A 25,745-nucleotide genomic window follows, 5' to 3' on the forward strand; every position below is an offset into this window, starting at 1 on the left:
TCCTTGATTACTGAAACTACTGGTCATCAATTTATTGACTCTAGGCTGGCCTAATTAATAAACTATTATTTATCACAGTTTTATTTGTCACAATGGTGGGTAGGTTGATGGTGCCCTTGATAGTAAAAGGGAAGTTTGGAAGGGTAGAGTATTTGATGATAGAGATAATGAGTTCAGTTTTAGGTGTGATGAATTAAAAACGACTATGGGACATCTAGTCAGGGATGTCTAATAGGCAATTGAAGATGCTAGTCTGAGATTAGGGCTGGAGAAGTAGATCTGAAAGTCATCAGCATAGAGATAATTATTGAAAATATGACCTCTGTTGAGATCATGAAGTGAAATAGTATAGAGGGAGAAGATGTTTCAGAACAGATCCCTGAAGGACATGTTTAATAAATAAAACCTGGACAAAGATTCAGTAAAAGAGACTGAGAAGGTATGATTGGAGTCAGGAAGAGAACTAGGTTGGGATAATATCAGAAACCCAGAGAGAAGAGAGTATTAAGTAGAAGAGGTTGATAAGTAACTTCAGTTGAGGTCTCAGCAAATACTACAAAGCAGTCAAGAAGGATGAGGACTGAAAAAAGACAGTTAGAGATGGCAGTTTCTCAAGAGATCATTGGTAACTTTGGAGAGAGCAATTTGGTTTGAATGATGAGATCAGAAACCAAATCACAGAGTTAAAAATAGAGTAAGAGGAAAGAAAATAGATAAAATTTAGACGAGGTCAAAGGCAAGACTTGAACCAAGCTTTTCCTAGATGGAGAGTGACTCTCTATCCACTATGGGGGAGAGGGAGTATAACTTTTTTTTTAATGATAGAAAATGTACAATTAAAAAAAAAAACGTTGGCTATCACTACCATAAGCTTTTTTTTTTTTTTTTTTTTTTTTTTAATAATAACTTTGTATTGACAGAATCCATGCCAGGGTAATTTTTTACAACATTATCCCTTGCACTCGCTTATGTTTCGTTTTTTCCCCTCCCTCCCTCCACCCCCCCCCAAGATGGCAAGCAGTCCTATATATGTTAAATATGTTGCAGTATATCCTAGATATAATACATATTTGCAGAACCAAACAGTTCTCCTGTTGCACAGGGAGAATTACCATAAGCTCTTAACTCTCCCTTTAGGTCTCCTGTGAATGTGAGACTAAATTCTTAGTCTAATTGAAGTCAGAAGAATTGACTTGTAAATGAGGTAGGGATAGGCTAATGGAGACTTGAAGCCTTGACTTTTGTGGGGGAGAAGGGGACCGCAGTGAAGAGGGAAAGGGATCTTGAGTTAACCCACTTTTCATGAGCTCTTATGAAGGTAAAGACTAGATCCCAGATTCACCTTTTCTGTCTAGGTGCTGCTATATTTACAAGCCACCAGATTCTCTTAACAGAATACATGACCCTCCAACTTTAGTAGTCAATCTCTTGTTCCTAATTTTTTGGGACAATGACCTGTGGTGTCTGTCCAGAAACTGCTCTCTCTCTCTGAGCACAACCAACAATGACTGAATGTCTTCTGGGTGGTTCTCCTGAAGGTTCTGGAGTAGTGATCTACTTTTACCGGGCTCCATAAAGCCAGATTTGATACGGAATGACTCTCATTTGCTTTTCATCTTCTCTTTCCCCTGGTACTTTGGGGCTGAGATATATATACCTCTTTTGGAGCTGCTGTCATCCCCGGGAAGGCTCTGGCTCTGAGCCCTATGACTCTGGGACTGACCACTGTCAGAGCATGTGAGGTGGAATCCCTGACCCAGTGCTTTCCAGAAGGCTAAGCCAGCAGATTTGGAACAGTCCAGTGTGGGTTTCCTCCCATTTCCCTTCCCCCATCCTGACCCAAGGCAGACACCCAGACAAGCATAATAGAAATACCAGTTTTCACTTCCCAATTTTTTGAAAGGGAGGTCACACAGCTCTGGAGGAAACAGGGAGCCAGAGTGCAAGTGGATGAGCCCAGAATGGGCAGTGAGGCCAGCCGAAGAAAAACCTTCCAAGACTGGCCAGCTGAGGGCCCTGTCTCTCCCCAGGACCTGGCCAGAGCCGGCTTCTTCTACGTAGGCCCTCAGGACAGGGTTCAGTGTTTCTGCTGTGGCGGGATGTTGGACAACTGGACCGCTGGAGACAGCCCCATCCTAGAACACCAGAGGCTTTTCCCCAAGTGTCAGTTCGCCCTCAGCAAGCATCCTGGCCGTCTCCCTGACAGGGACGCTTCTGACAGCGTAGATGGGCAGATTTTGAGTCAATTACAAAGAATATCAGAGGAAGAAGAAGGGGAAGGAAATGAGACTGTCCTGACTACCAGACCCGCCTACCCAGATATGGGAGTAGAACAAATCCGCCTGGACTCATTTCACAACTGGCCATCTGCTTCAATGGTGTGCCCTCAGCAACTGGCCAGAGCAGGCTTTTTCTACACAGGTAGGCCAGACGCTTTATTTCATACACTCTGGTTGCGGGGCCTTAAGCATAGATATTAGTTTGGAGAAGTTAGCCTGGGTTTTCCTTGAGGTCATCTCTTTTTCATGGACTTGAGTCTGCAGTTACATTTGTTCTAAATCATCCCCTACAAGTCTGTGGGGCAGGCAAACTATGTGGCGGCAGACTGGATATGTCCCATAAACTGATCCCTGACAGATCTCTGACGAATAAGGCTGATTTTGCTTGGCCATTGTCACACTGTAGGAAGCCGTGTGTCTATAAATGCACGATAAGGAGAAGGGGGTGCTTCTTTCTTTTCTGTGAGCATTTCCTTTTTCCTTAGCTCCATCACCCCTTTAAAACACCTGGTAGCTTTGTAGATTTTGAATATTAATTTTTGTAAAACTTAGTGTTCCAAATTTTTCTCCCTCCATCCCTTATCTCCCCTTTCCCCAGGCAATCTGATATAGGTTAAATATATGCAATCTTTCATAGACTTTTGGGAAATTTTCATTTCAAAACCTAGGATTAGAGCAGTAATTTATAGCTGAGTATTAATGGAAAGTCTAGTATATTCTTTACTTGGCAAATTTAGCCTGGCTAGAATTGAGGCCATCTTGGAACATTCTTATGACCTTCAAGACCATCTAGTCCACATTTCATTTTACAGATGAAACAGAAATTTAGAGAAGGGAATTAATTGTCCACAGTCAGACTAGTAATGTCAGAGATGGGATTCCACCCCAGGTTTTCTGAATCCAATGTTCTTTTTGTTATCCTATCCTGTCTGGCAGCTTGGAGAGTATGTTATGGGGCTGGAGTGTTGGGTCTTTGTCTCAGAGTACTCTAGATTACATTTACTCATCAGATAGTTCAGGTCATAGTTCTAGACAGGACAGAAGTGGGTAAAGTGGTGAGTGGATCCCTGTTTTATGCTCTGGAAAGGAAGCTTATTTCCTTTGCCTTTTCTCTCTTACCAATAAAATAAATTCAGCACAGACCAGCCATTCCCCCCTCTCTGATGGTAGAAAGAATAGGCTTGTACTTTCTCTATTCCTTTCCTCTAGAAATCTTGTAAAATCCAATTTATTATTGCTGTTCTGGTTTTACTTATGAAAGATGAGGTAGATCTATGGGAACTGTCATTTGTATCTTTGGAGCTGTTTGAACATGCTGTAACACACACTCTGTCATAGGCTCCCCAGTCTGCCTTGTTTTAGGATCAAACTGAGAACACAAAAGAACCTTGCAGGCCATTAAGTCCATCTTCCTTATTTTATAGCTGAGGAAACTAAATCAATCAGCAAGCTAATTAATGTTTATTAAGCACCTACTATGTGCCAGGCCTTGTGCTAAGTACTGGAAATACAAAGAAAAGCAGAACAGCCCCTGTTCCAAACAGCTCACAATCTAATATGGAAAATAACATGCAAACTAACTACAAAGAAGTTATATACAGGATAAATCAGAGATAATGGAAAGAAAGCGTTAGTTAACATTAAGGGGATCAGGAAAAGCTTCTTACAGAAGAAGGATTTTAGTTGGGATTTGAAGGAAGGCAAAGAATCCAGGAAGCAGAAATGAAAAAAAAAAAGAATATTCCAGGCTTGGAGAAGATCCAGTGAAAATAACTTAAGTTGGGAGATGGAGTTTCTTGTTTAAGTAACAATAAGGAGATCAGTGTTACTGGATCAGAGCATATATGAAGAGAAGGAAGCATGAAATGTGAGAAGACTGCAAAGGTAGAGGGGGTCCAGCTTGTGAAGGGAATTTTAATCCTAAAGCTACTAGAGTTTGTTGAATTGGGGGGGGGGGTGGGAGGGACATAATCGAATCTGTGCTTTAGAAAGATTGATTTGATGGCTGAATGGAGGATGGACTTGAGGCAGGGAAATCACTCATCAGGCTATTGCAATAATCCAGACTTGACTGAGGTGATAAGCAACTGTACCAAGTAGGTAGCAGTGTCAGAGGAGAGAAGGGGGTTTATGTGAGATATTTTCTGAAGACAAAATCAACAAAGGAAATTTAATCAATTGAACTCAGATCTCTCCAAATTTAAGAGCAGTATTCCATGTAGTATACAATGCTTTTTTATTGTTTAAATCATAAATTCAGAAATGGAGCATCTAGAGAGGCAGAGGAAGTAGATCAAAACATTTTTGTGAGTTTTCTCAGTTTACTATCCTGACCCCAATCCTTCCTGATGCTTCCTAACTTAAATTTAGAGTCAGAAGCAGCCCCAAAGGACAAAAATGTCTTCTTGTAATAATGGGATGGCTAGGAGAAAGGTGGTGGGAGAGACCAGGGCACTGTGATGGGAGGAAGGGGAATGGGAAGGAGCCAAACAGTTGCATTTTTCACCCCAAATCCCTTATCCCCCAAATTAGAACACTTCCTTAACTGTCCTTCTCTCTTTTTGTCCTATTTTTCATCAATCTCAAGATCCTGAGTGTTTTCCTATGGAACAATTTTAGGACCAATCTTTGAAACTTGAACCTGCAGCTCAATTGGGGTCATCGCTGAATCCTGTCTAACACTGGTCAATGCATCCAATGTGGGCCATTTATCAATGAGACTTTTCATACTTCCTACCTCCTATTTAATTATCTTAGCTGTATTTCTTTGCTTGATATTGAGACCAGGTGGCTTTCTAGCAGAATACTTTCTAGAAGACAGACTTTCTAGCAGAAAGGATTAAACTATGCTGTCACAACTTCTTAATAATTTGGGTTTATCCAGACCATGCCCCAATTGGTCCTGGAATTTATCTATTCATTTCTCCCACAGAAGATTACTGGGCTTTTTACTAAAGGTGTCTAGCTCCTCCGAGGGCCAATGTCAGGAGTGACAGATAAGGATACCCTCCCTAAAGGCTGTCCCCTGGTCATGGGGCCCATTGTCTTGGGGCTTAGGAGACTTCTGTTTATTCTCTGGGTAAGGTCCAGTTTTAGTATTCTTTTTCTAGATTCCTTAGGACACCCAGTAAGGATGTCCAATCTTGAATGGAGCTAAATTTTGGGGGGTAAAATTTAGTCTTACTAGGGGATAAAGGAGCCACTGGAAAAGTAGCTTTAGCTTTAGACTATGTAATAACCAGTTAACATTTATATATAGCACTTTAAGATTTATGAAATGTGTGTGTGTATATATATATATATATATATAATATATATATATATATATATATATATATATATATATAGTAAGATAACATATATGTATCAGAGACAGAACTTGAACTCTGTTCCTTCTGATTCCAAGGCTAGTTTGCTACCCACTATTCCATATTGCTTTAGAATAAGTTAAATGAACCACTGAGATATTGAGCTTCTGGTTCAAGTTTTCATTAAGACAATCATCTGCTGCACCTGGTCCAGGATGCCCTGCTTCTTCTCTGGAGCCACAGTTCCAGCTGCCTCTGGAACCTCTCTGTGCTGTCTTTCAGGCCAGCATGACCATGTGAAGTGTTACTACTGTGATGGGGGCCTGAGGAACTGGGATCGAGGGGATGACCCTTGGAGGGAGCACGCCAAATGGTTCCCTAGGTAACTTGGGGTGCCGTGGAACTTTTATGTGTCTGAATATCCCCAGCTTTCTGATGAAGATATTTGATGTCCCTAAGCCAGGTGTTGTACTTCTGTAAGAGAAAGCTATCTAGATCTGCCCTGGAAAAGTTTATTAACTTTAGAAATCTCTTCCTTCTCATTCATTTCCATTATATCCAGTTGTGTCTTTTATCTTTACTTTTGCCCTTTTTCAGATGTGAATTTCTACTTCAATCCAGAGGCAGGGCCTATGTCAGTAGCATCCAGGAGTCCTCCAGCCTACTAGATTCCTGGGTAAGTTCATATGATTCTCCTTACAGGATTTTTTGGGGGATAATGCTTAATAAAAAGAAAATCCTGCCACATTATTTATTTTTAAAAAGATGTTGTGATTTTTAGGGCCATGGAGAAGATCCAGGAGAGGTAGATTCCACTTCTTCTACCCCAGGTTAGTTGGGAAACATTTTTGTTCTCATCATAGACTTTCAAGGTTCTTGGTAATAATCTAATCTAACCCCCTCATTTTACATATGAGGAAACCAAGATCTGGGGATTTGAAGTGATTTGCCCAGAGTAGCACAACAAAGTTAGTATTCAAACGGGTCTCCTGATTTCCAATCTAGTACTCTTTCTCCTTTACTATGCTGAATTTCATCTGCTTGCTGTTTATTTTATTCAAATACATGGAGGATGGAAATGCAAAATGGAATTAATTTTTTTTAATGTTAACATACTACTTTGATTTTCTACCTTGATGATCTGTACTCAAGAACAAGCCAACCTATTAGCCTACTAGTCCAGTTTTACTGAATTGATGGATCCTGCTCTTTATTAGCAATAACAAACTCCAAACTAATTGAAAGGTTGCTTTGTCATTTGACTTTCATCTTCTCTGCCGCATCTTAGAGTTTGCTTTCTAGAAACTACAAGCAAAGTGCCTTGAACCTAGTGGATATTCAGTAAATACCCAGTGATATTGTTGAAATTCAGGCTAAGCTGTGACCCAGCCTAGTAGGCACTCAGTCACCTAGACTCCAAAAGCAAGCCTTGGTTAGAATTTCCATGTTCCTGACTTCTGCCAGACATGAAGTATGTGAAGTGTGCCTCCAATTGCCTCTGATATTGTCAGGTTTTATTGTATTCTGAAGGTAGGAGATGGAGGGTAAGCAAAGAAAATCTGCCCATGTATTTGGGATAGATTTGGTTCTCTTCAATGTCCCTATTCTTTCAAAACAACTCCCAATTCAAAACAGATGACTTGTTAGATCAAAGCATTTATTTACTGTTGGGCAATGGAGAAAGTGAAAGCTTTGGTCTTTAGTGCTCTTGCTGCCTCATCCCTGTTCTCATAGGATCCTGCCAGCTTTGGAGGGGAATTCACCCCTTTTACAAATTTGAAATTGGAGGACCAAAGAACTTACATTTTTAATTCTGGTTAATATTGTGAGCTAGCAACAGAGACAGAACTAAAGCTCTGGTATCCACATTCCTTGGCCTGGAATTCCCTTTACAACAATAGGCTATTTACTGCTTTTGTTGGGTGGCTTGCTATGGAAGCAAGCTCTGTGGATTCTAATCTTTTCTCTTTAAATTCTGAGACCTCAAACCTCATCTGCCTTATAGTGGAAGTCTGCCTTTGCATGCTCAAGAACAACTCTAGGAAAACTGGGACTCTGGTTCTGGAATCCTTCCACAGCTTCCACTATCACAGATCACTCAGCAAACATTTGTTAAACACTGGCTGGGAACAAAGTACTCAGCTGGGCACTGAGGGAAATGCAAACATCTTAGATATGAACCTGTCCCCACTTTTATGGTATCTGTAGTCCAGTAGAAATAGATACATACAAGCAGTTGGGAGAGTACCCTCCATCTATATTTTCTGTCATCTTGCCTTTAATGCTATGGTTCAGACCCTCTTTAACTTACCTAATATAAGAACTGTGTACATGACACCTGTTTAAATGCTATGCATTCAAGGAAAGAACATTGGCCTTAGAACCAGGAGGCCCATATTGAAATCACATGTTTTCCTACTCTTTGGGCTTATGCTATTCACTTTGACTCTGGGTACCCGTTTCCTCCTCTAGGAAATGAAGGGGGTTAGACTACATGTCTCCTTGCATTCCTTCCAGTTCTAACATTTTATCTCTGTGTTGTTTGTGGGGAGAGAGGTTGTGGGGAGAGCTACTTCTATAAACTATGTTCTCTCAGGTTTTTGCTTTGTGCTATTATTATTTCAGGTTGCATGGCTATTAGCATAGATTTTAAATTCAGGGTTCTCAATCTTTTTTGTGTGATGGACTCCTCTGGCAATCTGGTGAAGTTTATGAGCCCCATTTTGGAATGTTTTTCAATAAGTAGAATAAAATATATAATATTCCAATAGAAACTTATTATTTTAAAATATAGTTATCAATTTAAAAAACCCACAAGTTCCTGGACAGTCTGGAATCTAAATATAAGCCCTTTAGGGACTTATGTTAAGAACGCTGGATCTAATCCAACAGTATTAAGATAAGGTTCTCCATTGTCAAAGGGGTCTCTAATTTTCCTCCCCACACAGTAGACTTGAAATCAATTTTCCCCTCTGAAATGACTGCTCATTTTCTTGGCTTTTTGATACCTTTAAACAGAGGCACTTACCTTAGAGTAAACAGGCCGGTTGGAGTTGTGTTCAGGATGCAGCTGGGGTACTGTTGAGAAGCCACTGACTAGTTGGCCCCGGCTCAGTGACTCTGCCCTGCGACCCCTTGGGCAGCAATGACAGCAGCCCATCTCCTCTCGGGGTTCAGTGACTCTCCGTTCCACTTTGCAGGTAGCCCAGGAAGCCGGGCTTGGCTAGCGTGGCCAGCTTGGCGGCAATCCACAGTGGTAAAAAGTGTGCTGCAGATGGGGTTTGAACAGAGCATGGTGGAGAGGTTGGTTCTGAATAAATACAGGCTGGCCACCCCAGCCAGCACATCAGTATCTCAGCTGGTCTCTGATCTAATCCAGGAGGAAGAGAGGAGTGCAAGAGAGACCAGAGGTACAAATGCTTCTTCGTTGCCTGTGTTAAGTGGGGAGGGCTTGTTCCAGTCTGTAGACCTCCCTCCCTTCAGAGGCCTTCCCCGAGTCCTCCCAACCTCCTGGATAGGAGGCCCTCTTCCATCTCTCCTTCCTCTGAATTCTGAATCCCTGATATCTGGGTTATTCTCTTAGGCATTTATCAGCTCCTATCTTTATAATCTTCTTCTACTGTTACTTCCCAAGTATATTATAAGCTCCTCAAAGTCTGGGATTGTCTACTGGAAAAGTCAAGATAATTGATTACTTAATGAAGCCCTGGACTTAATAATGTGTATTTTGACTTTAAAAATGGAGAACTTCTCAGTGGCTCAGTATGGATGTCAGAACTCATCTAATTCCCTTGGGTCATTTGGGGTCACTTCTGCCTTTCAGTTCTGTGTTGTTGGGTAGACTACAATATGGGGACACTCAGTGGTCAGTATGTGGAACATATGCCATCTGACTTCATTGACTAAAGAAAATTTTTCTTCTCCCTACTCCCCAGACCCTACCCTTGTATTATTTTGGGACTGAATGAGTAAGTATTTTTTATGGAGAAATTTTTTTCCAAAAGAATTGGAGTCTCTTCTGAAAAATTTCATGCCAGTTATCTATGGGTAATCACCAGGGATCTTGTGACCTTTTTTTCACTGACTAGGGAACATGACAAAATTTATAGTCTGTCTTTCACAGCACCTGCTCCCATGGCACCTGAGCCAAGTGCACCCAGAAGAGAAGAGCAACTTGAGCAGATCACAGAGGCAGGTGAGGGGCTGGGCAAGATTCGTAAATGAGCTCCCTTAAAGGTTATTTTTATTTTCTGTCACCATCCTGGTTCTAAGACTTGGTACCTGAATGACTAGAGGGCACAGTGAATAGAGTACCAGGCCTGGAGCCCGGAAGACTCATTTTCCTGAGTTCAAATCTGGCCTCAGACACTTATTAGAGGTGTGATCCTGAGCAAGTTACTTAACCCTCATCTATAAAGTGATCTGGAGAAGGAAATGGCAGACCGCTCCAGTACCTTCTCCAAGAAAACACCAAATTGGGTCAAGGAGATTTGGGTGTCACCTGAAATCACAGCAACAACACCTGAGCAGACCAGTTCAAAGGTTAGAGCACAGTACTCTATTCTTACCAGTTATTCTCAAAGAAACTATTTTCCTTTCCAAAGATTGAGGTTTCTAGTCACTAGGGGAACTGGACAAAAGCATTTCAATAGACCTCATACCCATTGCCACAAAAAGAACTCTGAACATTTTTTAAATTGATGGTGAGTTAATAGAGTCCTTGAGCTTCAATCTCAAGATGCATTAATAGGAATGAAATGCTCAGAATGAGGGATGAAAGCTCTCCTTTACCCTCATCAAGCCCCTTTAGAATACTGTGTTGGTTCAGAGAGCCACATATTTAGGAAGGATATTGATAAATAAGATCCTATCAAGTTGGAAATGACTAAAAACCATGCCTTATGAGAAGAGAAGGTCAATAGAACTGAATAGAACTGGAAAGAACAGGAGGTGTTTTATTTGTAGAATAGTAGACTCTTGGGAAGTTGGGGGATGAGCAGAAAGGAAGGGGCTATGGATAAGAATCGTCAGGTATTCAGAGAGCTGACCTCAGAGAGCTGCTTGCAATTTCAGGCCCTTCTGAATCCCTGACATCTATTTCCTATTACCTAAAATCTCTTTGGTCAGAGGAAACTTAAGTACATACAGGTCCAAGGGAGAAGGGCTATAAATGGTCAAGATTAGAATTCTTCCTTGGGAGTAGGAGGGTAGAGGCCAGCACTGATGAGGAAACTGAGGCTGAGATTAAGTGACTTGTCAAGAGTCATATAAATGTAGAAAGCCCAAATGTCCCATTGGTGTTCTTCTAAAGTCAGGAGAAACAGAGGAAGGCTCCCTTCATCTTGATCAGTCCCTTTATATTAGATTTATGGGAGGACATGGACAAAAGTCTCCCCAGAATGGGGCAGGCATGAATGAGTCCCAGTCAAACCAATGATCCCACAGATCCATTTGAACCTTTTGGAAAAGAGATTAGACCCTTTGCTTTGCATTTCAGATCTTTGACTAGTGGGTGTTGTAGAGATTCAGCTTAGATGTAAGAAACTTAATATCTAAAATTGGAATGCATTTTCTGAGGAGACAGTGAGCTTCTCAGCACGGGAAATCTTTAAAAGATACCGAAATGATTACTTGTTAGGGCCTCTCTAAAGGGAATTCCTTTTCAAATATAGTTAGTTCCAGAGACCTCTGCTGCTGCTGTTCAGTTGTTTCAATCACATCCAACTCTTCATTCCATTTGGGGTTTTGCTTTTTGGCGGGGCTGGGGGTCAAAGATAGTTTGTCATTTCCTCCTCCAGCTCATTTTGTGATGAGGAAACTGAGGCAAATGGGGTTAAGTGACCTGCTTAGAAAGTGTCCGAGACCAGCTTTGAGCTTGGGAAGCGAGTCCTCCAGATTTCTAGCCCAGGGCTCCATCCACAGTGGAACCTGGCTGGCCTCTGAGGCCCCTCACACTGAGACTTTTCACCTTCCCACATGAAGAGCAGCCTTCTTCTTCTCCTTTCCTGACTCTCCTCCTTGCCCTTGCCCACAGGACCCCTGAGCACGGAGCAGCAGTTGCAGCAGCTAAAGGAGGAGCGGATGTGCAAAGTGTGCATGTACCAAGTGGTATCCATTGTCTTTGTCCCCTGCGGCCACCTGGTCTGCTCAGAGTGTGCCCCAAACCTGCAGCAGTGCCCCATCTGTCGAGCCGCCATCCACGGCAGTGTCAGGACGTTCCTGTCCTAGCCGTGCCTGGGTGAGTGAAGGGCTCTCCCACATTACCTGCTGCTGAGTGGCCGCAGATCAGACAGGGCAGCAGGAAAACGGCCTCAGAGAGAGCAGGTTAGGCCAAGGGTCACACAGCCGTTTGAAACTTCTGTTTTCCTTCCCTACTTACAAAATGGAACTTAGTCTGAAGGCAGTGCTGTGAGGCAGAAATATAGATGTCCCTGGAGAGGGCAAAAGGGCTTTGCTAAGAAAAAAGTCATATGGAGTTATCCCTGGCTGAGCGCAAGGCTTGGGACCCAGAACTCCTCTTGCCCAGTGTCCTCACCTGAGCGTTTCCTGTATCAGTGGGTCCCTAGCTTCTCTCGTAGCTGTGTGAGGTTTGGTAAAGGGGATGGATGGAAAGGTAGGTTGGTCTAGAGATCTCCAACCTGTTACTACTATTCCCTTCTCCACGGGTACCTCCCTCCGACCCACTCTGAGTAATCATGAAAATCAACTCTCCCTAGAGACCCCTCATGATATTCCCGAGGAGTGTCTGACCTCATCCTGGGAGCCGGAGCTGCCACTTCAAGCGAGGTTAGCCTAGTTGGGAAATAATTAGGGGGCATCAAAGGCAGGGGAAATAACCCAGATCTAAAACTATATATCTAAGAGTCTCCTAGAGCAATATTTTTTGGGGGGTTGAGGTATATAAGTGTGAATTTCTGCTTTGGTTTTTCTATGACTATGTTTGAAGTTCTTTAATTTTTTCCAATAAAGTTTCTTCCAGTGTAATCAATGCCATGAGGTTGGCCCTTGAAGGTAGGAGGCATTCAATGACAGCCTAATCTTTTGTTCATTAATAATAGCTAGCATTTATATAGTGTTTACTTTGTAAGTGCTGTGCTGAGATTTAGAATTACCTCGTCTGATCCTTACAACATCCCTGGGAGGTAGCGGCTATTATCCCCACTTTATAGATGAGGAAACTGAGGCTGAGATTAAGTGACTTGTCAAGAGTCATATAAATGTTGAGCATTTGAAACCCAGAATTTTATCCACTGTGCCACCTACTTGCTCTTAATTGCTTTCTCTACCAATCTCTTGCCAATGGCACAATATCTTCCACCAGGATTGACTGGGATGAAATTCTACCAGGGAAGAGCTTTGAAACCTTTTAATTTGACTGCCAATCAATGTGCCTCTAAGCAGGAGGATGGGTGGATGTCTGATCAATAGCTGCAGCTGTTAGGAATTCTGAGGGAGTTTACATGGAATTTTTTTAATGCAATGTATAGTAGAAAGCTGGAAAGGATTTTACAAATCACAGCTTAGTTCAACTGCCTTATTTTGCTAGGGAGCAGTAGCGACAGAAGAGGTAGTAACCTTGCAAACTCACAAAGGATCAATGGCAAACGCTGTACGCAAACTCAGAAATCCTAACAGCTATCTGCAAAGCAAGAACTTTCTTAAAGAATCTTGATTTCAGTGTTCTTTTTAAAATATGAATATATACCTAAAGGATCTGATTTTTTTTTTGAACATGATGAATTTTCTCAAAGCAAAGGCATTATTTTCTGGGAAGGATCCTATTTTGGGTTGTTAGCCACTAAATACTAATCAGATTAGTACATGGGCTGCAGTGGCTGTCCTGAAATGCAATTTCAGACCCTTCTGAATCCTTGACATCTATTTCCTATTACCCAAAATCTCTTTGGTCAGAGGAAACTTAAGTACATACAGGTCCAAGGGAGAAGGGCTATAAATGGTCAAGATTAGAATTCTTCCTTGGGAGTAGGAGGGTAGAGGCCAGCACTGAATTCCATGGAGACGCATGGTACTGGAGGAAGGAAAGAGGGGTGAAGAGAGAGGTAGTACAGAAAGGGGGGAGAAGGGAGTGATAGCCAAGAAAGCAGTTCGTTCTTTTGTTTGGGACCCTTCTGGCTACTTGTGCTCCTCTCCTCTACGTGCAGGGGGCAGCATTATTCCATGATTTTGGAGCCTTTGGGTGAGCCAGGCAGATAAACAGATATTTGAGCCTTTCAGGTTTGATAGCAGTCATGTTAATGAAAGGTGGTCAGAAGGCCCTGCAAATTTGCTCCTTATCAAAGTTGACCCAATGAAATGATGAAGATCAACTTTATCTTTGTCCAGCTTATAATGGTTAATGGAGTGACTATACATTTAGAATATATTAAAAACACCAGTTTGGTTCTTTTGTCTAGATGTACAATCGATTTATAGATTCAGAACTATCAAATCTCAGAGTTTAAAAGGACCTTAGTGATCTAATCATACAATCTTGGATTTAGAAGTGGACATCTAGTTCAACTAGTCCATTTTGCAGATGGGAAAAATGAAGCCCAGAGAGGTCTTGCTCTAAAGTTGCACAGCAGAGACAGTCAAACCTGGAAGAAAGGTCTCTTGAATCCCAGCCCACAGCTTTACTGCTAGATGACTTTGCTAATTAATATGTTCATGAAGTTGACCAGTGGACCACCAGAGAATGTTTGTGTCCAGCAGCAGCTGTTCCATAACAGAGGTGTCCCTAGAGGCTCAACTTGCTTACAAATGAATAAAATTGCAATGAATTTAAAAATGGCCTGTGATGACTGAATTTAATTGTTCACTCAATGACCATGGCTCATGAAGGATGTCCCATTAACATGTGTACATACATACATATTATATATATATACATATTCCTCCCCTGTCTCTTGCCATCTCTCTCATTAAACCATTTCCCACAGACAAACTCTTCCACTTTTAGCTCAGAGATCAATGCTCTACGGTCATGGAACAAAAATAACAAACAACTCATTATGGAAGCCAGGGTACCTGTTGTACCTCAAAGCCAAACCTAGGCTGGGAGTAGCAGGAGGGATCATTACAGCATACAAAGTTCATCAGTTTTGCTCCACTGACGCAAAAAGCATCCCATGTGACATGAGCCTTGGGGTGGGAGCAGTTGTGAGTACATACAACATGTGTGATTTTTGTTTTTGCTTTTTTGTTTTTGTTTTTTAAAGAAAATTACAAAAAGAGTAGGCATCTGCAGCTGGGTCGTGACCACGCCTATCTCTGTGGGCCAGGAGGCCCCAGATGGGCAGGAGCTGGGGGAAGGAAGTGAGGCCTTCCAGGCCTGAGACAAGGCCGGTTAAAGGCCCAGGATCCTAGGACACTTGGGATGGGTATGAAGATCATTGGGATGCTCAGACTCAGAACAGAAATGGCCCAGCCACGTGTAGTACATTCATTGTGTTAAGGAGTAAGATGGGATGAATTCTTCAGACCAGGGTCTCCATGTGATAGGGAGGGACCCTTCTTTACTGAGTACTGGTACAGCATCCTCTTCTTCACTTACGAAGGCCTGCAGGGACAGTAAAAACAACTGGGATTAGGGAGGTTCAGGTCACAAATAGAAATTTTTTTCAAAGGATAGTTCTTTACTCAAGTAAAAGAAGATTTACGGGTAACCAGATTCTCCTTTTCAAGTTTTCAAAGGTTTTTTTTTTTTTTTTTTTTTTTTTAAGCATTCTATTGTTCCATGGTGGCAAAAAAGAGAAAATGGGTTTAAAAGGTCCACTGACTCTCTGACTAAAAAGGAAATCAATTCTGTCTTTCCCCCCAAATAATAGCTAACTTGGCGCTATGTTCCAAGTACTGAGCTAAGCCCTTTACAATAATTATCTTACTTGATCCTCATAGTAGTTGATATTGTTATCACAATTTTACAGATGAGGAAACTGAGACTAAGTGCAGTTAAATGACTTGCTTAAGGTCACACAGCTAGCAAGTGTGTAAGACTGGATTTGAACTTGGGTATCTCTCATTCCACTGGGCTGTAGGCAATTATTCAATCATTTCAGTCATGTCTGACTGACTCTTTGTGACTCCATTTGGGGTTTTCTAGGCAAAGATACCGAAGTGGTGTTTCCTTCTCCAGCTCATTTTATAACAGTTAAGTGAGTTGTCCAGGTCCCACAGTTAGTAACTGTCTGCAGCTTGCACTCATCAAGGTGATTCATCCTGATTCCAAGCCCAGTGCTCTTCCCCCTGTGCTACCTAGCTGTCCCATGTGTAATTGTATAGACTCATAGAATTTAGAGTAGGAAAAGATCTTGGATATCATTTAATTCAACCCCACCTATTTTACCTATAAGGAAAATGAAGTCTAAAGAAATCAAGTGAATTTCCAAAACAATACATGAAGTAAACAGCAAAGTTGAGTTTAAAACCCAAGGCCTCTGATTCCAAAATTAATGTTCTTTCTATTATTTGGGATTCTGGGAGCATGCTATCTGATGAAACATTCCTTTGCAGACATCACTGTCCTTCAACGTTCCTGGATAATGAAAGAATGGGCAACAATACATGATAAAAATAGGAGGCAATTTTAAAATAACTTAAATCTGGTTTTAGAGTTTTTTGGACCACATGTCCTAAGTGGTGGTCCAGAAAGATGGCATGAGAAGTTTTTTTTTTTAATAATAGAAGAAGCCAAGTTTAGATATAAATTTTGTTGCAGAAATTCTACAAAAGTAAATTGATAAATGTTCAATTTTAATTAAAAGGTCTGGGAACAATCAATTGAGTAAGATCCATAAAAGACTTCTTTGGGTACCCTAATCAAATCTTAAAATATCTTTAGAGTCTTGAAGACTTCAGAGAAAAAAAAACTTTATGAAAAAAGAAAACTTAGTTTTACAAATTATGTTCTTGTAGTCATATCAATGAGAACATACTTCTCAATTCAAAGGATCATCCCCCAACACTCTCACCAGAAGAGACACAAGAACTGGATAAAAGGACTGAAAAAAGCAATAGCATGGTAGAAGGACACTGGGCATGAATGTTTGCCTGGAGAATTGGGCTTTATAGACATTTTGTCTATTAAAAGGGACTCAATTCTGGGGAGAAATAGTATGTATGGAGGACAATGAAAATTGGAATATTTAATTCACCACATAGAGACAACTACCAGAAAAGAATGCCAATTCTGTCCCAGGGCCTCCATCTGTCAAATCCCAGATAAACAAGCCCCTAGTGGAGAGGCCCTACTGTGAGGAAGCATAAATGGAATATCAGGACTTGGAGGGTCTCTCCCTCTGGGGCCTATACTTACAGGTATGTCTGCTTGAACAATAGGTTGGAGGGCTTTTCATTGACATGGTAGAGAGGAAATGGATCAAATCCACCAATGAAATCAACTGAAAGAAATTAAGACCCAAATAAAACAAAACCAAAGCATGGCAGATGGTGTTAAAAAAAAAAAAAAAGGAAAAAAAAAAAGGAAACTAAACCAACAGAAGCAGCAGCATGTGATGACAGATGGACACATGAGAGCTCCTCTGCAATAGACAGGAATGGACACTCCTGCCTCCCCCTTCCTCCCTCCCCACTACTGGTAGCCCCAGGGAAATCAAAATACCATACCCACTACAGGACTCCAGCCAGCCTACTTTCTCTGGAAAGGAAGTGGTTTTAGCAGGTGATTTCCCACTTGAATGTTTTTAAACAGATCAAAACAAAGAAAGATCACAGGACCACAGATTTAGAGACAGAGGGAGTCTCAGCTAACAAGGGAAAAATTGATAGGTTGTTCTAGCAACTGCAGTATATGGCTGGGAAATCTAAAGCTTTGGGGCATCTTCAGAATAATGCCTTGAAGTTGGCAACAGTTTTAGCCAACGATTGGGATTGGAATGAATTTCTCCAGACCTTCTCCCTGACCAAAGTCTCTCTCTTGATGAGGAATAATGAAAGGTCAGGAACAAAAAGGGAGATGTTCTTTCCAATATCTTTTATAGATTGCCCTGACCTCTGGGAAATTCTACATTTCCATTCATAGGACTCAGGGCATCATTTAAGCAATGGCCCAGAAAGAATTCCACTTGGGGTTGGAAGAGAGTAGTTTAGGGAAAACTTTAAAGTGACCTTAGACTTCCTCTCAATTAAGCCTCATCTGTAGTTCCATCCTGGTATGACTTAGTCCTACCAAGCCGAGACCTTAAAGTCCATTTACAGGTGGGGGTGCATTCTATTATTCTATACAGTTCTAGGGATACATACTACTAGCACATGCATTTCTCAACAAGTCATTTGTGGCTGTAAATGCATGGGAAGTTCTCAATTCAAGCCTTGAGGGATTTTCTTTAATGGACAGTTTCACATGACTGGTACATTGTTAGGTGCTCCCTAACCTCATGGCTCTCCCTGGCTCAAACAGATTCCATTGACCCACTATCTCATGAAAAACCCATCCCTGCCTCACTTGCTGAGGAATGTGCCTGAATACTTGGAACTAGAAGCATTTAAAAGAAACGTCAAATAGAGAAGAAAATTAAAATGCGGCTCAAATTTTTCAGGTCAGTGAAAGGACTAGCCTCTTCTGCAAGTCTAGAATACTGATGGCTTGTCAGTGTTAATTATTCGACCCAGCATCCCCCAGCTGAGGCTGGGACAGGACTGAAACGTACCAGCGGTCTCATCTTCCCCAGCATGGATTTCCAGGGACTTCATTCATACTAAGTAAACCTGAAGAGTTACATTACATATATAATACACACACACACACATACACACTTGTATAAAACTTCTAAGCTAGTATTTTTCTGGGATATGACACTCCTGACATATGATTTCCTTTGCACCTCACCTATGAGGAAGATATTGCTACATCACTTTATGTATCATTTTAAATAAGGTGAAATGGTCTCAGAAGTTTCGTGACTTGCCTGGATTCACAGGAAATACCAGAGGCAAGACTTGAATCCAGGTTTCTCTTTACTTCAGGGCTAAATTTGTTTGCACTGACTGAGAACTTTCAGAGACAACCTCTAAAGCATGATCCAAGTCTACTGGTTCAGGTGCCAAGAATATATAGGTTTAACTTTGCTCTCTGGAAAGAACCTTCTGCCATGCTGCTAGTGTTCCCCACACCAACCTAGGGAGCTCATAGCATCCACACCTTGCATCCTACTCTATTTTGCAATTAGCATCAGTCTATTTGGAAAAATCTGGTGAACAGTTGTCCAAGATGAGCATCTGTACCTCCACTGTTTTGGCCAGTGATTTCTCTCTCCATGGACCTTGTTAGCTGACTGCTTTGTGTAACAATTCTGCTTTTTAAAAACTACAAAGAACAGATTTTCAGCCCTTACTGAAAATAGTGGTGGAATTTGAGCAGCTTCTAAACTTTCTGAGTCTCTCAACATTTTCCACTGGAAACTCAGGGAAATCAGTCTTTGAAAACTTCTTGATATGGCCACCCAGCATCCATCCATCTGCTGTTTCCTTCCTGTCCCTTCACACCTGCTGGGTTCCCATCAGCCACCCCCTGGCCCTCACACTTTGTTGGATGTCTAAGGATATGCTGAACAGGCAACTTTTATTTTTTTCACCTATATATCTAATCATGTATGCTTGAGGTAGGGGAGAGCTGGCAAAGATATTGGAAGCCCTCATACATGCTAAAGCATATGAGATATATTTATTAAATTCTTGCTGTCATTTAGGTACCTTTTATTTTTGGTTAGCACTATGGCCCTGGTAGGACACTATTATTGAAAGTCTGAAAAATCTATGAATATAAGTAGGAAAAACAATTTCTCTGGATGCCATCTGCTCCCTTCTAGATGAACATCTCCAACCTTTGAAGCTTTTTTTCTCATTTTAAATGCAAGTGGCCAAGGGTTCTCAGTTCAAACGGTTATTTGTCTCTTTATACTGCTAGCCAGCAAGAGTGGCTAAAGATCAGCTTTTGCATAACAGGAAAAGTTAATGTTCTGGGGATAGGAAAAGAATTCTCAGTGCTTAGACTTTTATTGTTGGGCCTGACTTTGCTAATAATCAGTGCTGGCCACAGCTGCAAAATAAGGATAAAAAATACTATTTTTCTTTCCTGTCCTGTCCTTTTCCATCTCCCCCCTTTTCTCTTTATTCTCTCCTCTCTGTTCCTTTCCTTACCTCTGAATTAGGATACTCTCTTTTCCTCTTCTCTTCCCTCTCCTTCCATCCATCTCTTTCTTCCTTTTATCCTTCTCCTCCTTTCCCCTCCTGTATTCTCCTTCCCATCCCCTCATCTCCTCCCTCTTATTTTCCTCTTCTTCCACTCCATTTTATACTTTTTTTCCCTTCCTTTCTTTCCTTCCTTGACTGCTCCTTTTTTCCCACCCCAAATTTTTCTTTTCTTTTTTTCCTCCTCTCATCTGTCCCTCTTCCCTTCTTCCTTTTCTCCTCTTGTTTGCTTTCCTCTTTCTCTCTTCTCCCTTTTTCTTTCTTCTCCTCTCCTACCTTCTACCCTTTCTTTCCCCTCAATCCCTTTCCCTCCTTCTTCAATATTCCCTCCCTTTCTTATTACCTCCAATTCCTTTATTCTCCTTCCTATTCTATTTTTTCCCCTCTCCTTTCACAATTCCTCTCCTTTTCTTCTCTTTCCTTATAATTTCATCTATTCTTTTTCTTCTTTTTCATTCTTCTTATATCTTTTGTCCTCCTTCTTAAGCTTTCTATGGCACTGTGGGATATGATGCCTTCAAAAATGGATTGTTATCAAAAACCTACTACTGGAGAATCTTTAGATGAATACTTACAGCTATCTTCTTCCTCTGTGAAGACACTGATCACATAACAGGCGTACACAAAGCCCACCAACTACAAGAAAAGAGAGGGAAAAGTGAGAAGCTATTCAGTTCTATTTCAGGAATATGAACTCACATGAACAGATTATGTGGAACTCTACCATTCCTTGGTGAGGTTTCAGTGGTTCAACGCCATACATCAGATCTGTGCCAAAAGGAGAATGTGGCAAAGTGAGCTTAGTGAAAGGATCAGAGCAAATGTAAAACAGGTACAAAACCCAAAAAAATAGTTTGACAGAAAAAGGTTGATAAGGAAATGTATTGACAAATTAAAACTGAAAATTTATAACCTGGTTGTTGGAATCAAAAAGTTAGGATTTAATAATAGTTATTCTCTCTCTTTTCTCTAAACAATATCTCTCATGTTGCCTCTGAGAAGCCCCTGAATGCTGAGAATCTTCCATTTCTTGTCATCATCTTCAGAGTATAGAGAGAATGCTTGATGCATCTCCAAGCCACTCAAAGCAAAGAGTTAAGAAGTTCTTCAGTGAATTCTGGCACCAAGTCTGACCCCACTGGTTAATTCAGACCAATAGATGGGAATATAGGCTTTAAGTATTAAATCACACAGCCCAGGCAGCAAGAATATTCAAATTTATCACCTCACTCATGTCTGGAGTGATGTGGACTGGCTGCCAATATTGCCTAAAGTCACCAGATACTTTTATAACTGGATCAAGCTTTGGGCAAATGGTTCTGAGCAAAAAAAATTTACTGAGCTATTTTTAGGAAAAGTCCTGGTTTCTCTCTGGACTGGGGAATGAGGCTTGACTAAAAAGAAGCCACATATGCTAACAGAACCAGAACTGAGCAACTCAAAGTCAAGACAACCTTGTTTTTCTAAAGAAACCAGTGGCTCTCAAGTTTTAATCAGAACATTTGTCATCAAGCAGATTACATTAAGCCAGGCTTTCCTTTCCATCATTCAGGTGACTCAGTCCTTCTTCCACTTTTCAGTGGATGTCATAAGGAGCAGCTCACTTTCCCTGATTTGAGGCAACACTAACAATGTAATTAAAGTTATTATGAAGCAGGACTGCTCATTTCCCACAGTAAACTCAATCCTCTTAAACAAGAATTAGAATACAACCAACAATGATTCATTTCCAGAGAAGACAGGATGATACATGGAAAAGTCCAGGAAACAGGATCATTCATTTATAATATGACAGAAAAATACATCATAGCTACAACAAAAGCAAGCTAATGAGATTTCTATTGAAGGACTTCTGAGCCATACATGTATTTGGCAACTGTCCCTAGAGAGGAATAGCCGTACACAAATGCATTTGGGGAAAAGTTGAATTAAAACCTTGTATTTCTTCTGAACTTCTTGAATAACGTGAAATATGGCAATGGACAGCGTTACCAATATTTCTCTGTTGATCTCTAAGCAAATATAGCACAAGGAGCAATAAGGATTTCTTTTTAAAATTCCACCTCAACAAGCTGGGGTCCATGTGGCTATGCTATATTCAAATCACTTTCTTGGAAGGTGGAACATCAAAAGCTAAAATCCTACTCAAAACTATATTTGTCTGGTAATTCTATAAAGTGTTTTAATTATGCCAAGGCAGGATGACCCAAAGCATTGCTATTTAAGACAAATTCACAAAAGTTTTACCAATAAGTTTTCCATTTCTGGTCGTATTTTGCTATAGGAAACTCTCAATAAGATTAGAACTTTGCCTAAGGATGACCCCAGGATAGAACTGACTGGGAGCTGGCCATGGTACTAAAATAATATACTTTTAATTTTTATCATTACACAAGCAGACAGAAAAGGTTTTAATTTCCTGGTAACAATATCTCACCTTTGAGAACAATTCAACCTTTCCTCCACTCCAAGCACCAGAGTTTTTTTTTCACTGTCCTTCTGCACAAAATTTGTATTTTGTAGCAACTATACTTCTTTCACATTATTCCTCCTACTCTCTGATGAGACAAATCAAAACCACTCTCCATAGCTCATATTCCCCGGGAAATCTTCCAAACTATTATAACCTTTAGTGCTCTCTCCTCCTATGAACTTTCAGCTCACACAATTTCTTTGCTTACCAACTGGCACTTAGCTAATAATATAATACAGCATATTCTCTCAGTAGAAAGAGCCCTAGAATTGAAGTCAGAACACTTGGATTTGAACCTTATACATGGCTGTGTGCAACTCTGAACAGGTTTTCTCATTAAAATTGCATTTTATAGATAGCTATCTTGCTTTCCTCAAAAATTTTATTGTCTCTAGTGAAAGACAACAAATGAGAAAATGCTATGCAACTATAAAGTTTTGTAGCAAATATATTTATGTTTGGGTTTAGACGTGATTTCTTTCACATGGTGAAATATTGGTGAAGAAGCTTCTATCAATATAGACTAGCAACTGTTCTTCAACCTACAATAGTGTCATTGATAATATGATGATTCAGATTTCCAAATAGCTTTGTTATTTTTTATGTTGTTAGAAAATTAGCTTTTTGGGGCAGCCCTGAAGCCAGGAGGATCAGAATTTAAATCTGGCCTTAGACACTTAACACTTCCTGGCTATGAGACCCTGGGCAGGTCACTTAATTCCTTTGCCTCAGCAAAAAAAAAAAAAAAAAAAAGGAAAAAAAAGAAAATTAGCTTTTCAAAATCAGAATTTACAAGGTAAAATGGACCTTACATTCTTTCTACTCCAACTTCCCCAATGGAGAGATCGCTACAACTAGCCTGATAGTAATTGAACCCAGAAATATGACCTAGAAGGTTTTAAAGATTTGCCTTCAATGTTCTTAACCAAGATAAAGCAACAAGCTATGCTAATAGATTATATACAAGAAAAATAATTATGCAGTATATTCAGTCAATAGCTTACTTACATATATTTTCATTTATTCTTTCTATATTTTCAAAGATTTTTTCCTCAAAATTATTTTATTGTTTTGTTTTTATTCTGAACTTGACAAACAACAAATTGAGTGGATATTTGCATATATTTAGTAGAAGAGAAAAAGAGGATAATACATAAAATTGTAGGTCTCTCCACATATCTTTCTTTTCCTTTAAAGTATATAATAAATATAGAGAATTGAGTCAAATTTATAAGAGTCTGAGTCATTCTCCCAGTTAATATGGTCAAAGGATATGAATGGACAGCTTTTAGAATAAGAAGTAAAAGCTATATATAGTCATATGAAAAAATGCTCTAAATCAGATTGATTAGAGAAATACAAATTAAAACAATCTGAGATACCATCTCACACTTATCATATTGGTTAAAATGAAAAAAGGGGAAAATGACAAATGCTGGAGGGAATGTGGAAAAATTGGAACACTAATATATACTGTTGATGGAATTGTAAATTGTTCTAACCATTTTGAAGAAAAATTTGGAATTAGGCCCAAAGAGTTATAAAACTGGATATACTCTTGGCCCAACAATACCACTATTATGTCTGTTTCCCAAGATGATCAGGGAAAAAAGAAAAGAATCTAAATGTTCTATTATATTTATAGCAACCTTCTTTGTGGTGACAAAGAATTGGAAATTTGAGGGAATGCCCATCAACTGGGACATGACTGATTAAATTGTAGTATTCGATTTTGATAGAATACTATTTGATAGAAATAGTGAGCAGGTTAATTTTACAAAAACATGGGAAGACAAGCATGAAATAAAGCAGAATGAAATAAGCAGAATCAAGAGAATGGCACACACAGCAGTATTGTTCAAAGAATAACTGAATGATTAAGTTACTCTGAGTAATATGATCATTCAAATCAAGTAGTAAAGACTTATGAAGGAAAATGCTATTCATTTCCAGAGAGAGAACTGATATATGGAAGTATATATTGTATGATCCTATATATATATATATATATGTATAATCTATATCAAATATTGTTCTTCTCCAATCTGGGGTTTGGGAGACAAATCAGAACTCAAAACATAATAGAAAAGAAAGAAAAATCGTAACTACTAAGAAGAATAAAGTAAATAATAAGATCAACCAGTAGCTTTCAAAATCATCCTGTTTATTTGGTCTTCCTTTCTTTCTTCCTTCTCCAGATAATTTCAAGTTCTAATTTTTCTTTTCAATTTTTCTTTTTCTTCAATTTAATTTAACAAGCATTTATTTGATGTTTGCTTATGCCAATGGAGATACCAAGTCAAAAATGAAAATCATTCTTCATTTTAAGGAACTTATCTTCTATTTTAGAGAAACATATAAGTAAACACAAAAATATATACAGGATAAATAAAAAGTAAGTAATGTCTTGATTAGGGAAATACTAACAATGGGAAGGGGATTAGGAAAGGCCTTCAGTAAGAGATGGTTTTTGAGCCTACCTTTGAATGAAGCAAGGGATTCCTAGAGGTGAAAATGAAGAGCATTATTCTGAACCTTAGCTAGAATTCCTTTACTTTACTTCTCTTTATTTGAATTACTTCAAAAGAAAATAATACCAAAAGGTCTTTATTTTCCCCTACCAGAGACATAGAAGACCCTGAGTACCAGAGAGATTTTGTGAAGGTTCTACTGATGAAAACAGCAAGAGAGACCCAGAAAGAACAGGCAAATAAAAAAAAGAGAAATAACAGTTATTTCAGTTTTTCAGAATGGTTCACATAATGCCCTTGGCTTTATAACTCAGAAATAACACTCAAATGTTTTTTTTAAAAGAAATTACTTGGAGTTTAAGAAATTCACTCCATCAAAGAATTTCAAAACTATACCACACTACATTCTGAAGAAGAATATAGACCCTGTGGTGGGAAGTTAAGATTTTTAAAAAGGTATGAAAAAGGCCCTCTTCTCAGACTGAAGGGCAGTAAGAGAACTGAAACCACTATATTCAGAATTATCGATGGTGTAAAATGACCAGTCTGATGGTTTTTCTTCAGTCCTTATCTTTTAAAAAATATATATTTTTAGAATATTTGAAATAATTGATTTCCTTCTCTTCTTGGATACTGTCTCCTCTCTGGTTTTTGTGAAAGTCTTTTCGTTCTTTTTTATATGTCAAGGCACTCTTCACTTTTGTTTGCTGAAACTCATCTATGTCCCAATTCCACTTTTGGGTATCCCCCCTGTTCAGAATCCACTTCTTTCTCTATACCCTTTCTTTCTTGGTGATCTCACCACATCCTCTTGGTTCAATGATCATTCTTACGCAGATGATTCTCGGATCTTTACATCCAGCATCAGTCTCTACCCAGAGTTTTGGGTCCATACCACCAGCTAATTTTTGAACATTTTTACCTGAATATTTCAAAGTTATTTCGAATTCAATAGTTCTAAAACAGAACTCATTGTCTTTCTCCATTCCTCAGTGTCACCAACCTA

The 25,745-nt window shown here is 39.8% G+C and overlaps 2 protein-coding genes across 3 annotated transcripts in view; one reads left to right on the forward strand and one right to left on the reverse strand.

Annotated features, from left to right (window-relative positions):
- Positions 1 to 8,732: 8,732 nt before the first annotated feature.
- On the forward strand, positions 8,733 to 12,575 carry BIRC7 (baculoviral IAP repeat containing 7). The gene is made up of 3 exons (XM_051973606.1): positions 8,733 to 8,997; positions 9,711 to 9,782; positions 11,622 to 12,575. The coding sequence occupies exons 1-3, from the start codon at positions 8,733 to 8,735 to the stop codon at positions 11,813 to 11,815; spliced, it is 531 nt and encodes a 176-aa protein (XP_051829566.1). The 3' UTR covers positions 11,816 to 12,575.
- A 1,788-nt stretch (positions 12,576 to 14,363) lies between these two features.
- NKAIN4 (sodium/potassium transporting ATPase interacting 4) overlaps positions 14,364 to 25,745 on the reverse strand; it is a 111,442-nt gene continuing 100,060 nt past the window's right edge. Inside the window, exons 5-7 of one of the 2 annotated variants that reach the window (XM_051976740.1) lie at positions 20,371 to 20,431; positions 16,902 to 16,986; positions 14,364 to 15,146 (exon numbers count right to left, since the gene is read on the reverse strand). In XM_051976740.1, coding sequence (XP_051832700.1) covers positions 15,137 to 15,146; positions 16,902 to 16,986; positions 20,371 to 20,431 — 156 coding nt within the window. In that variant the 3' untranslated portion in view covers positions 14,364 to 15,136. The remainder of the gene's footprint in view (positions 15,147 to 16,901; positions 16,987 to 20,370; positions 20,432 to 25,745) is intronic. The other variant, XM_051976741.1, reaches the window with a different exon arrangement.

The sequence above is a fragment of the Antechinus flavipes genome, chromosome 2 (assembly GCF_016432865.1).
Source record: "Antechinus flavipes isolate AdamAnt ecotype Samford, QLD, Australia chromosome 2, AdamAnt_v2, whole genome shotgun sequence".
Taxonomy (NCBI): Eukaryota; Metazoa; Chordata; class Mammalia; order Dasyuromorphia; family Dasyuridae; genus Antechinus; species Antechinus flavipes.

Coding starts and splice junctions, on each gene's coding strand:
- BIRC7 (XM_051973606.1), top strand. CDS start 8,733: ATGACAGCAGCCCATCTCCTCTCGGGGTTCAGTGACTCTCCGTTCCAC. Junction 8,998..9,710: donor GAGTGCAAGAGAGACCAGAG/GTACAAATGCTT, acceptor TGTCTTTCACAG/CACCTGCTCCCATGGCACCT. Junction 9,783..11,621: donor TGAGCAGATCACAGAGGCAG/GTGAGGGGCTGG, acceptor CCTTGCCCACAG/GACCCCTGAGCACGGAGCAG.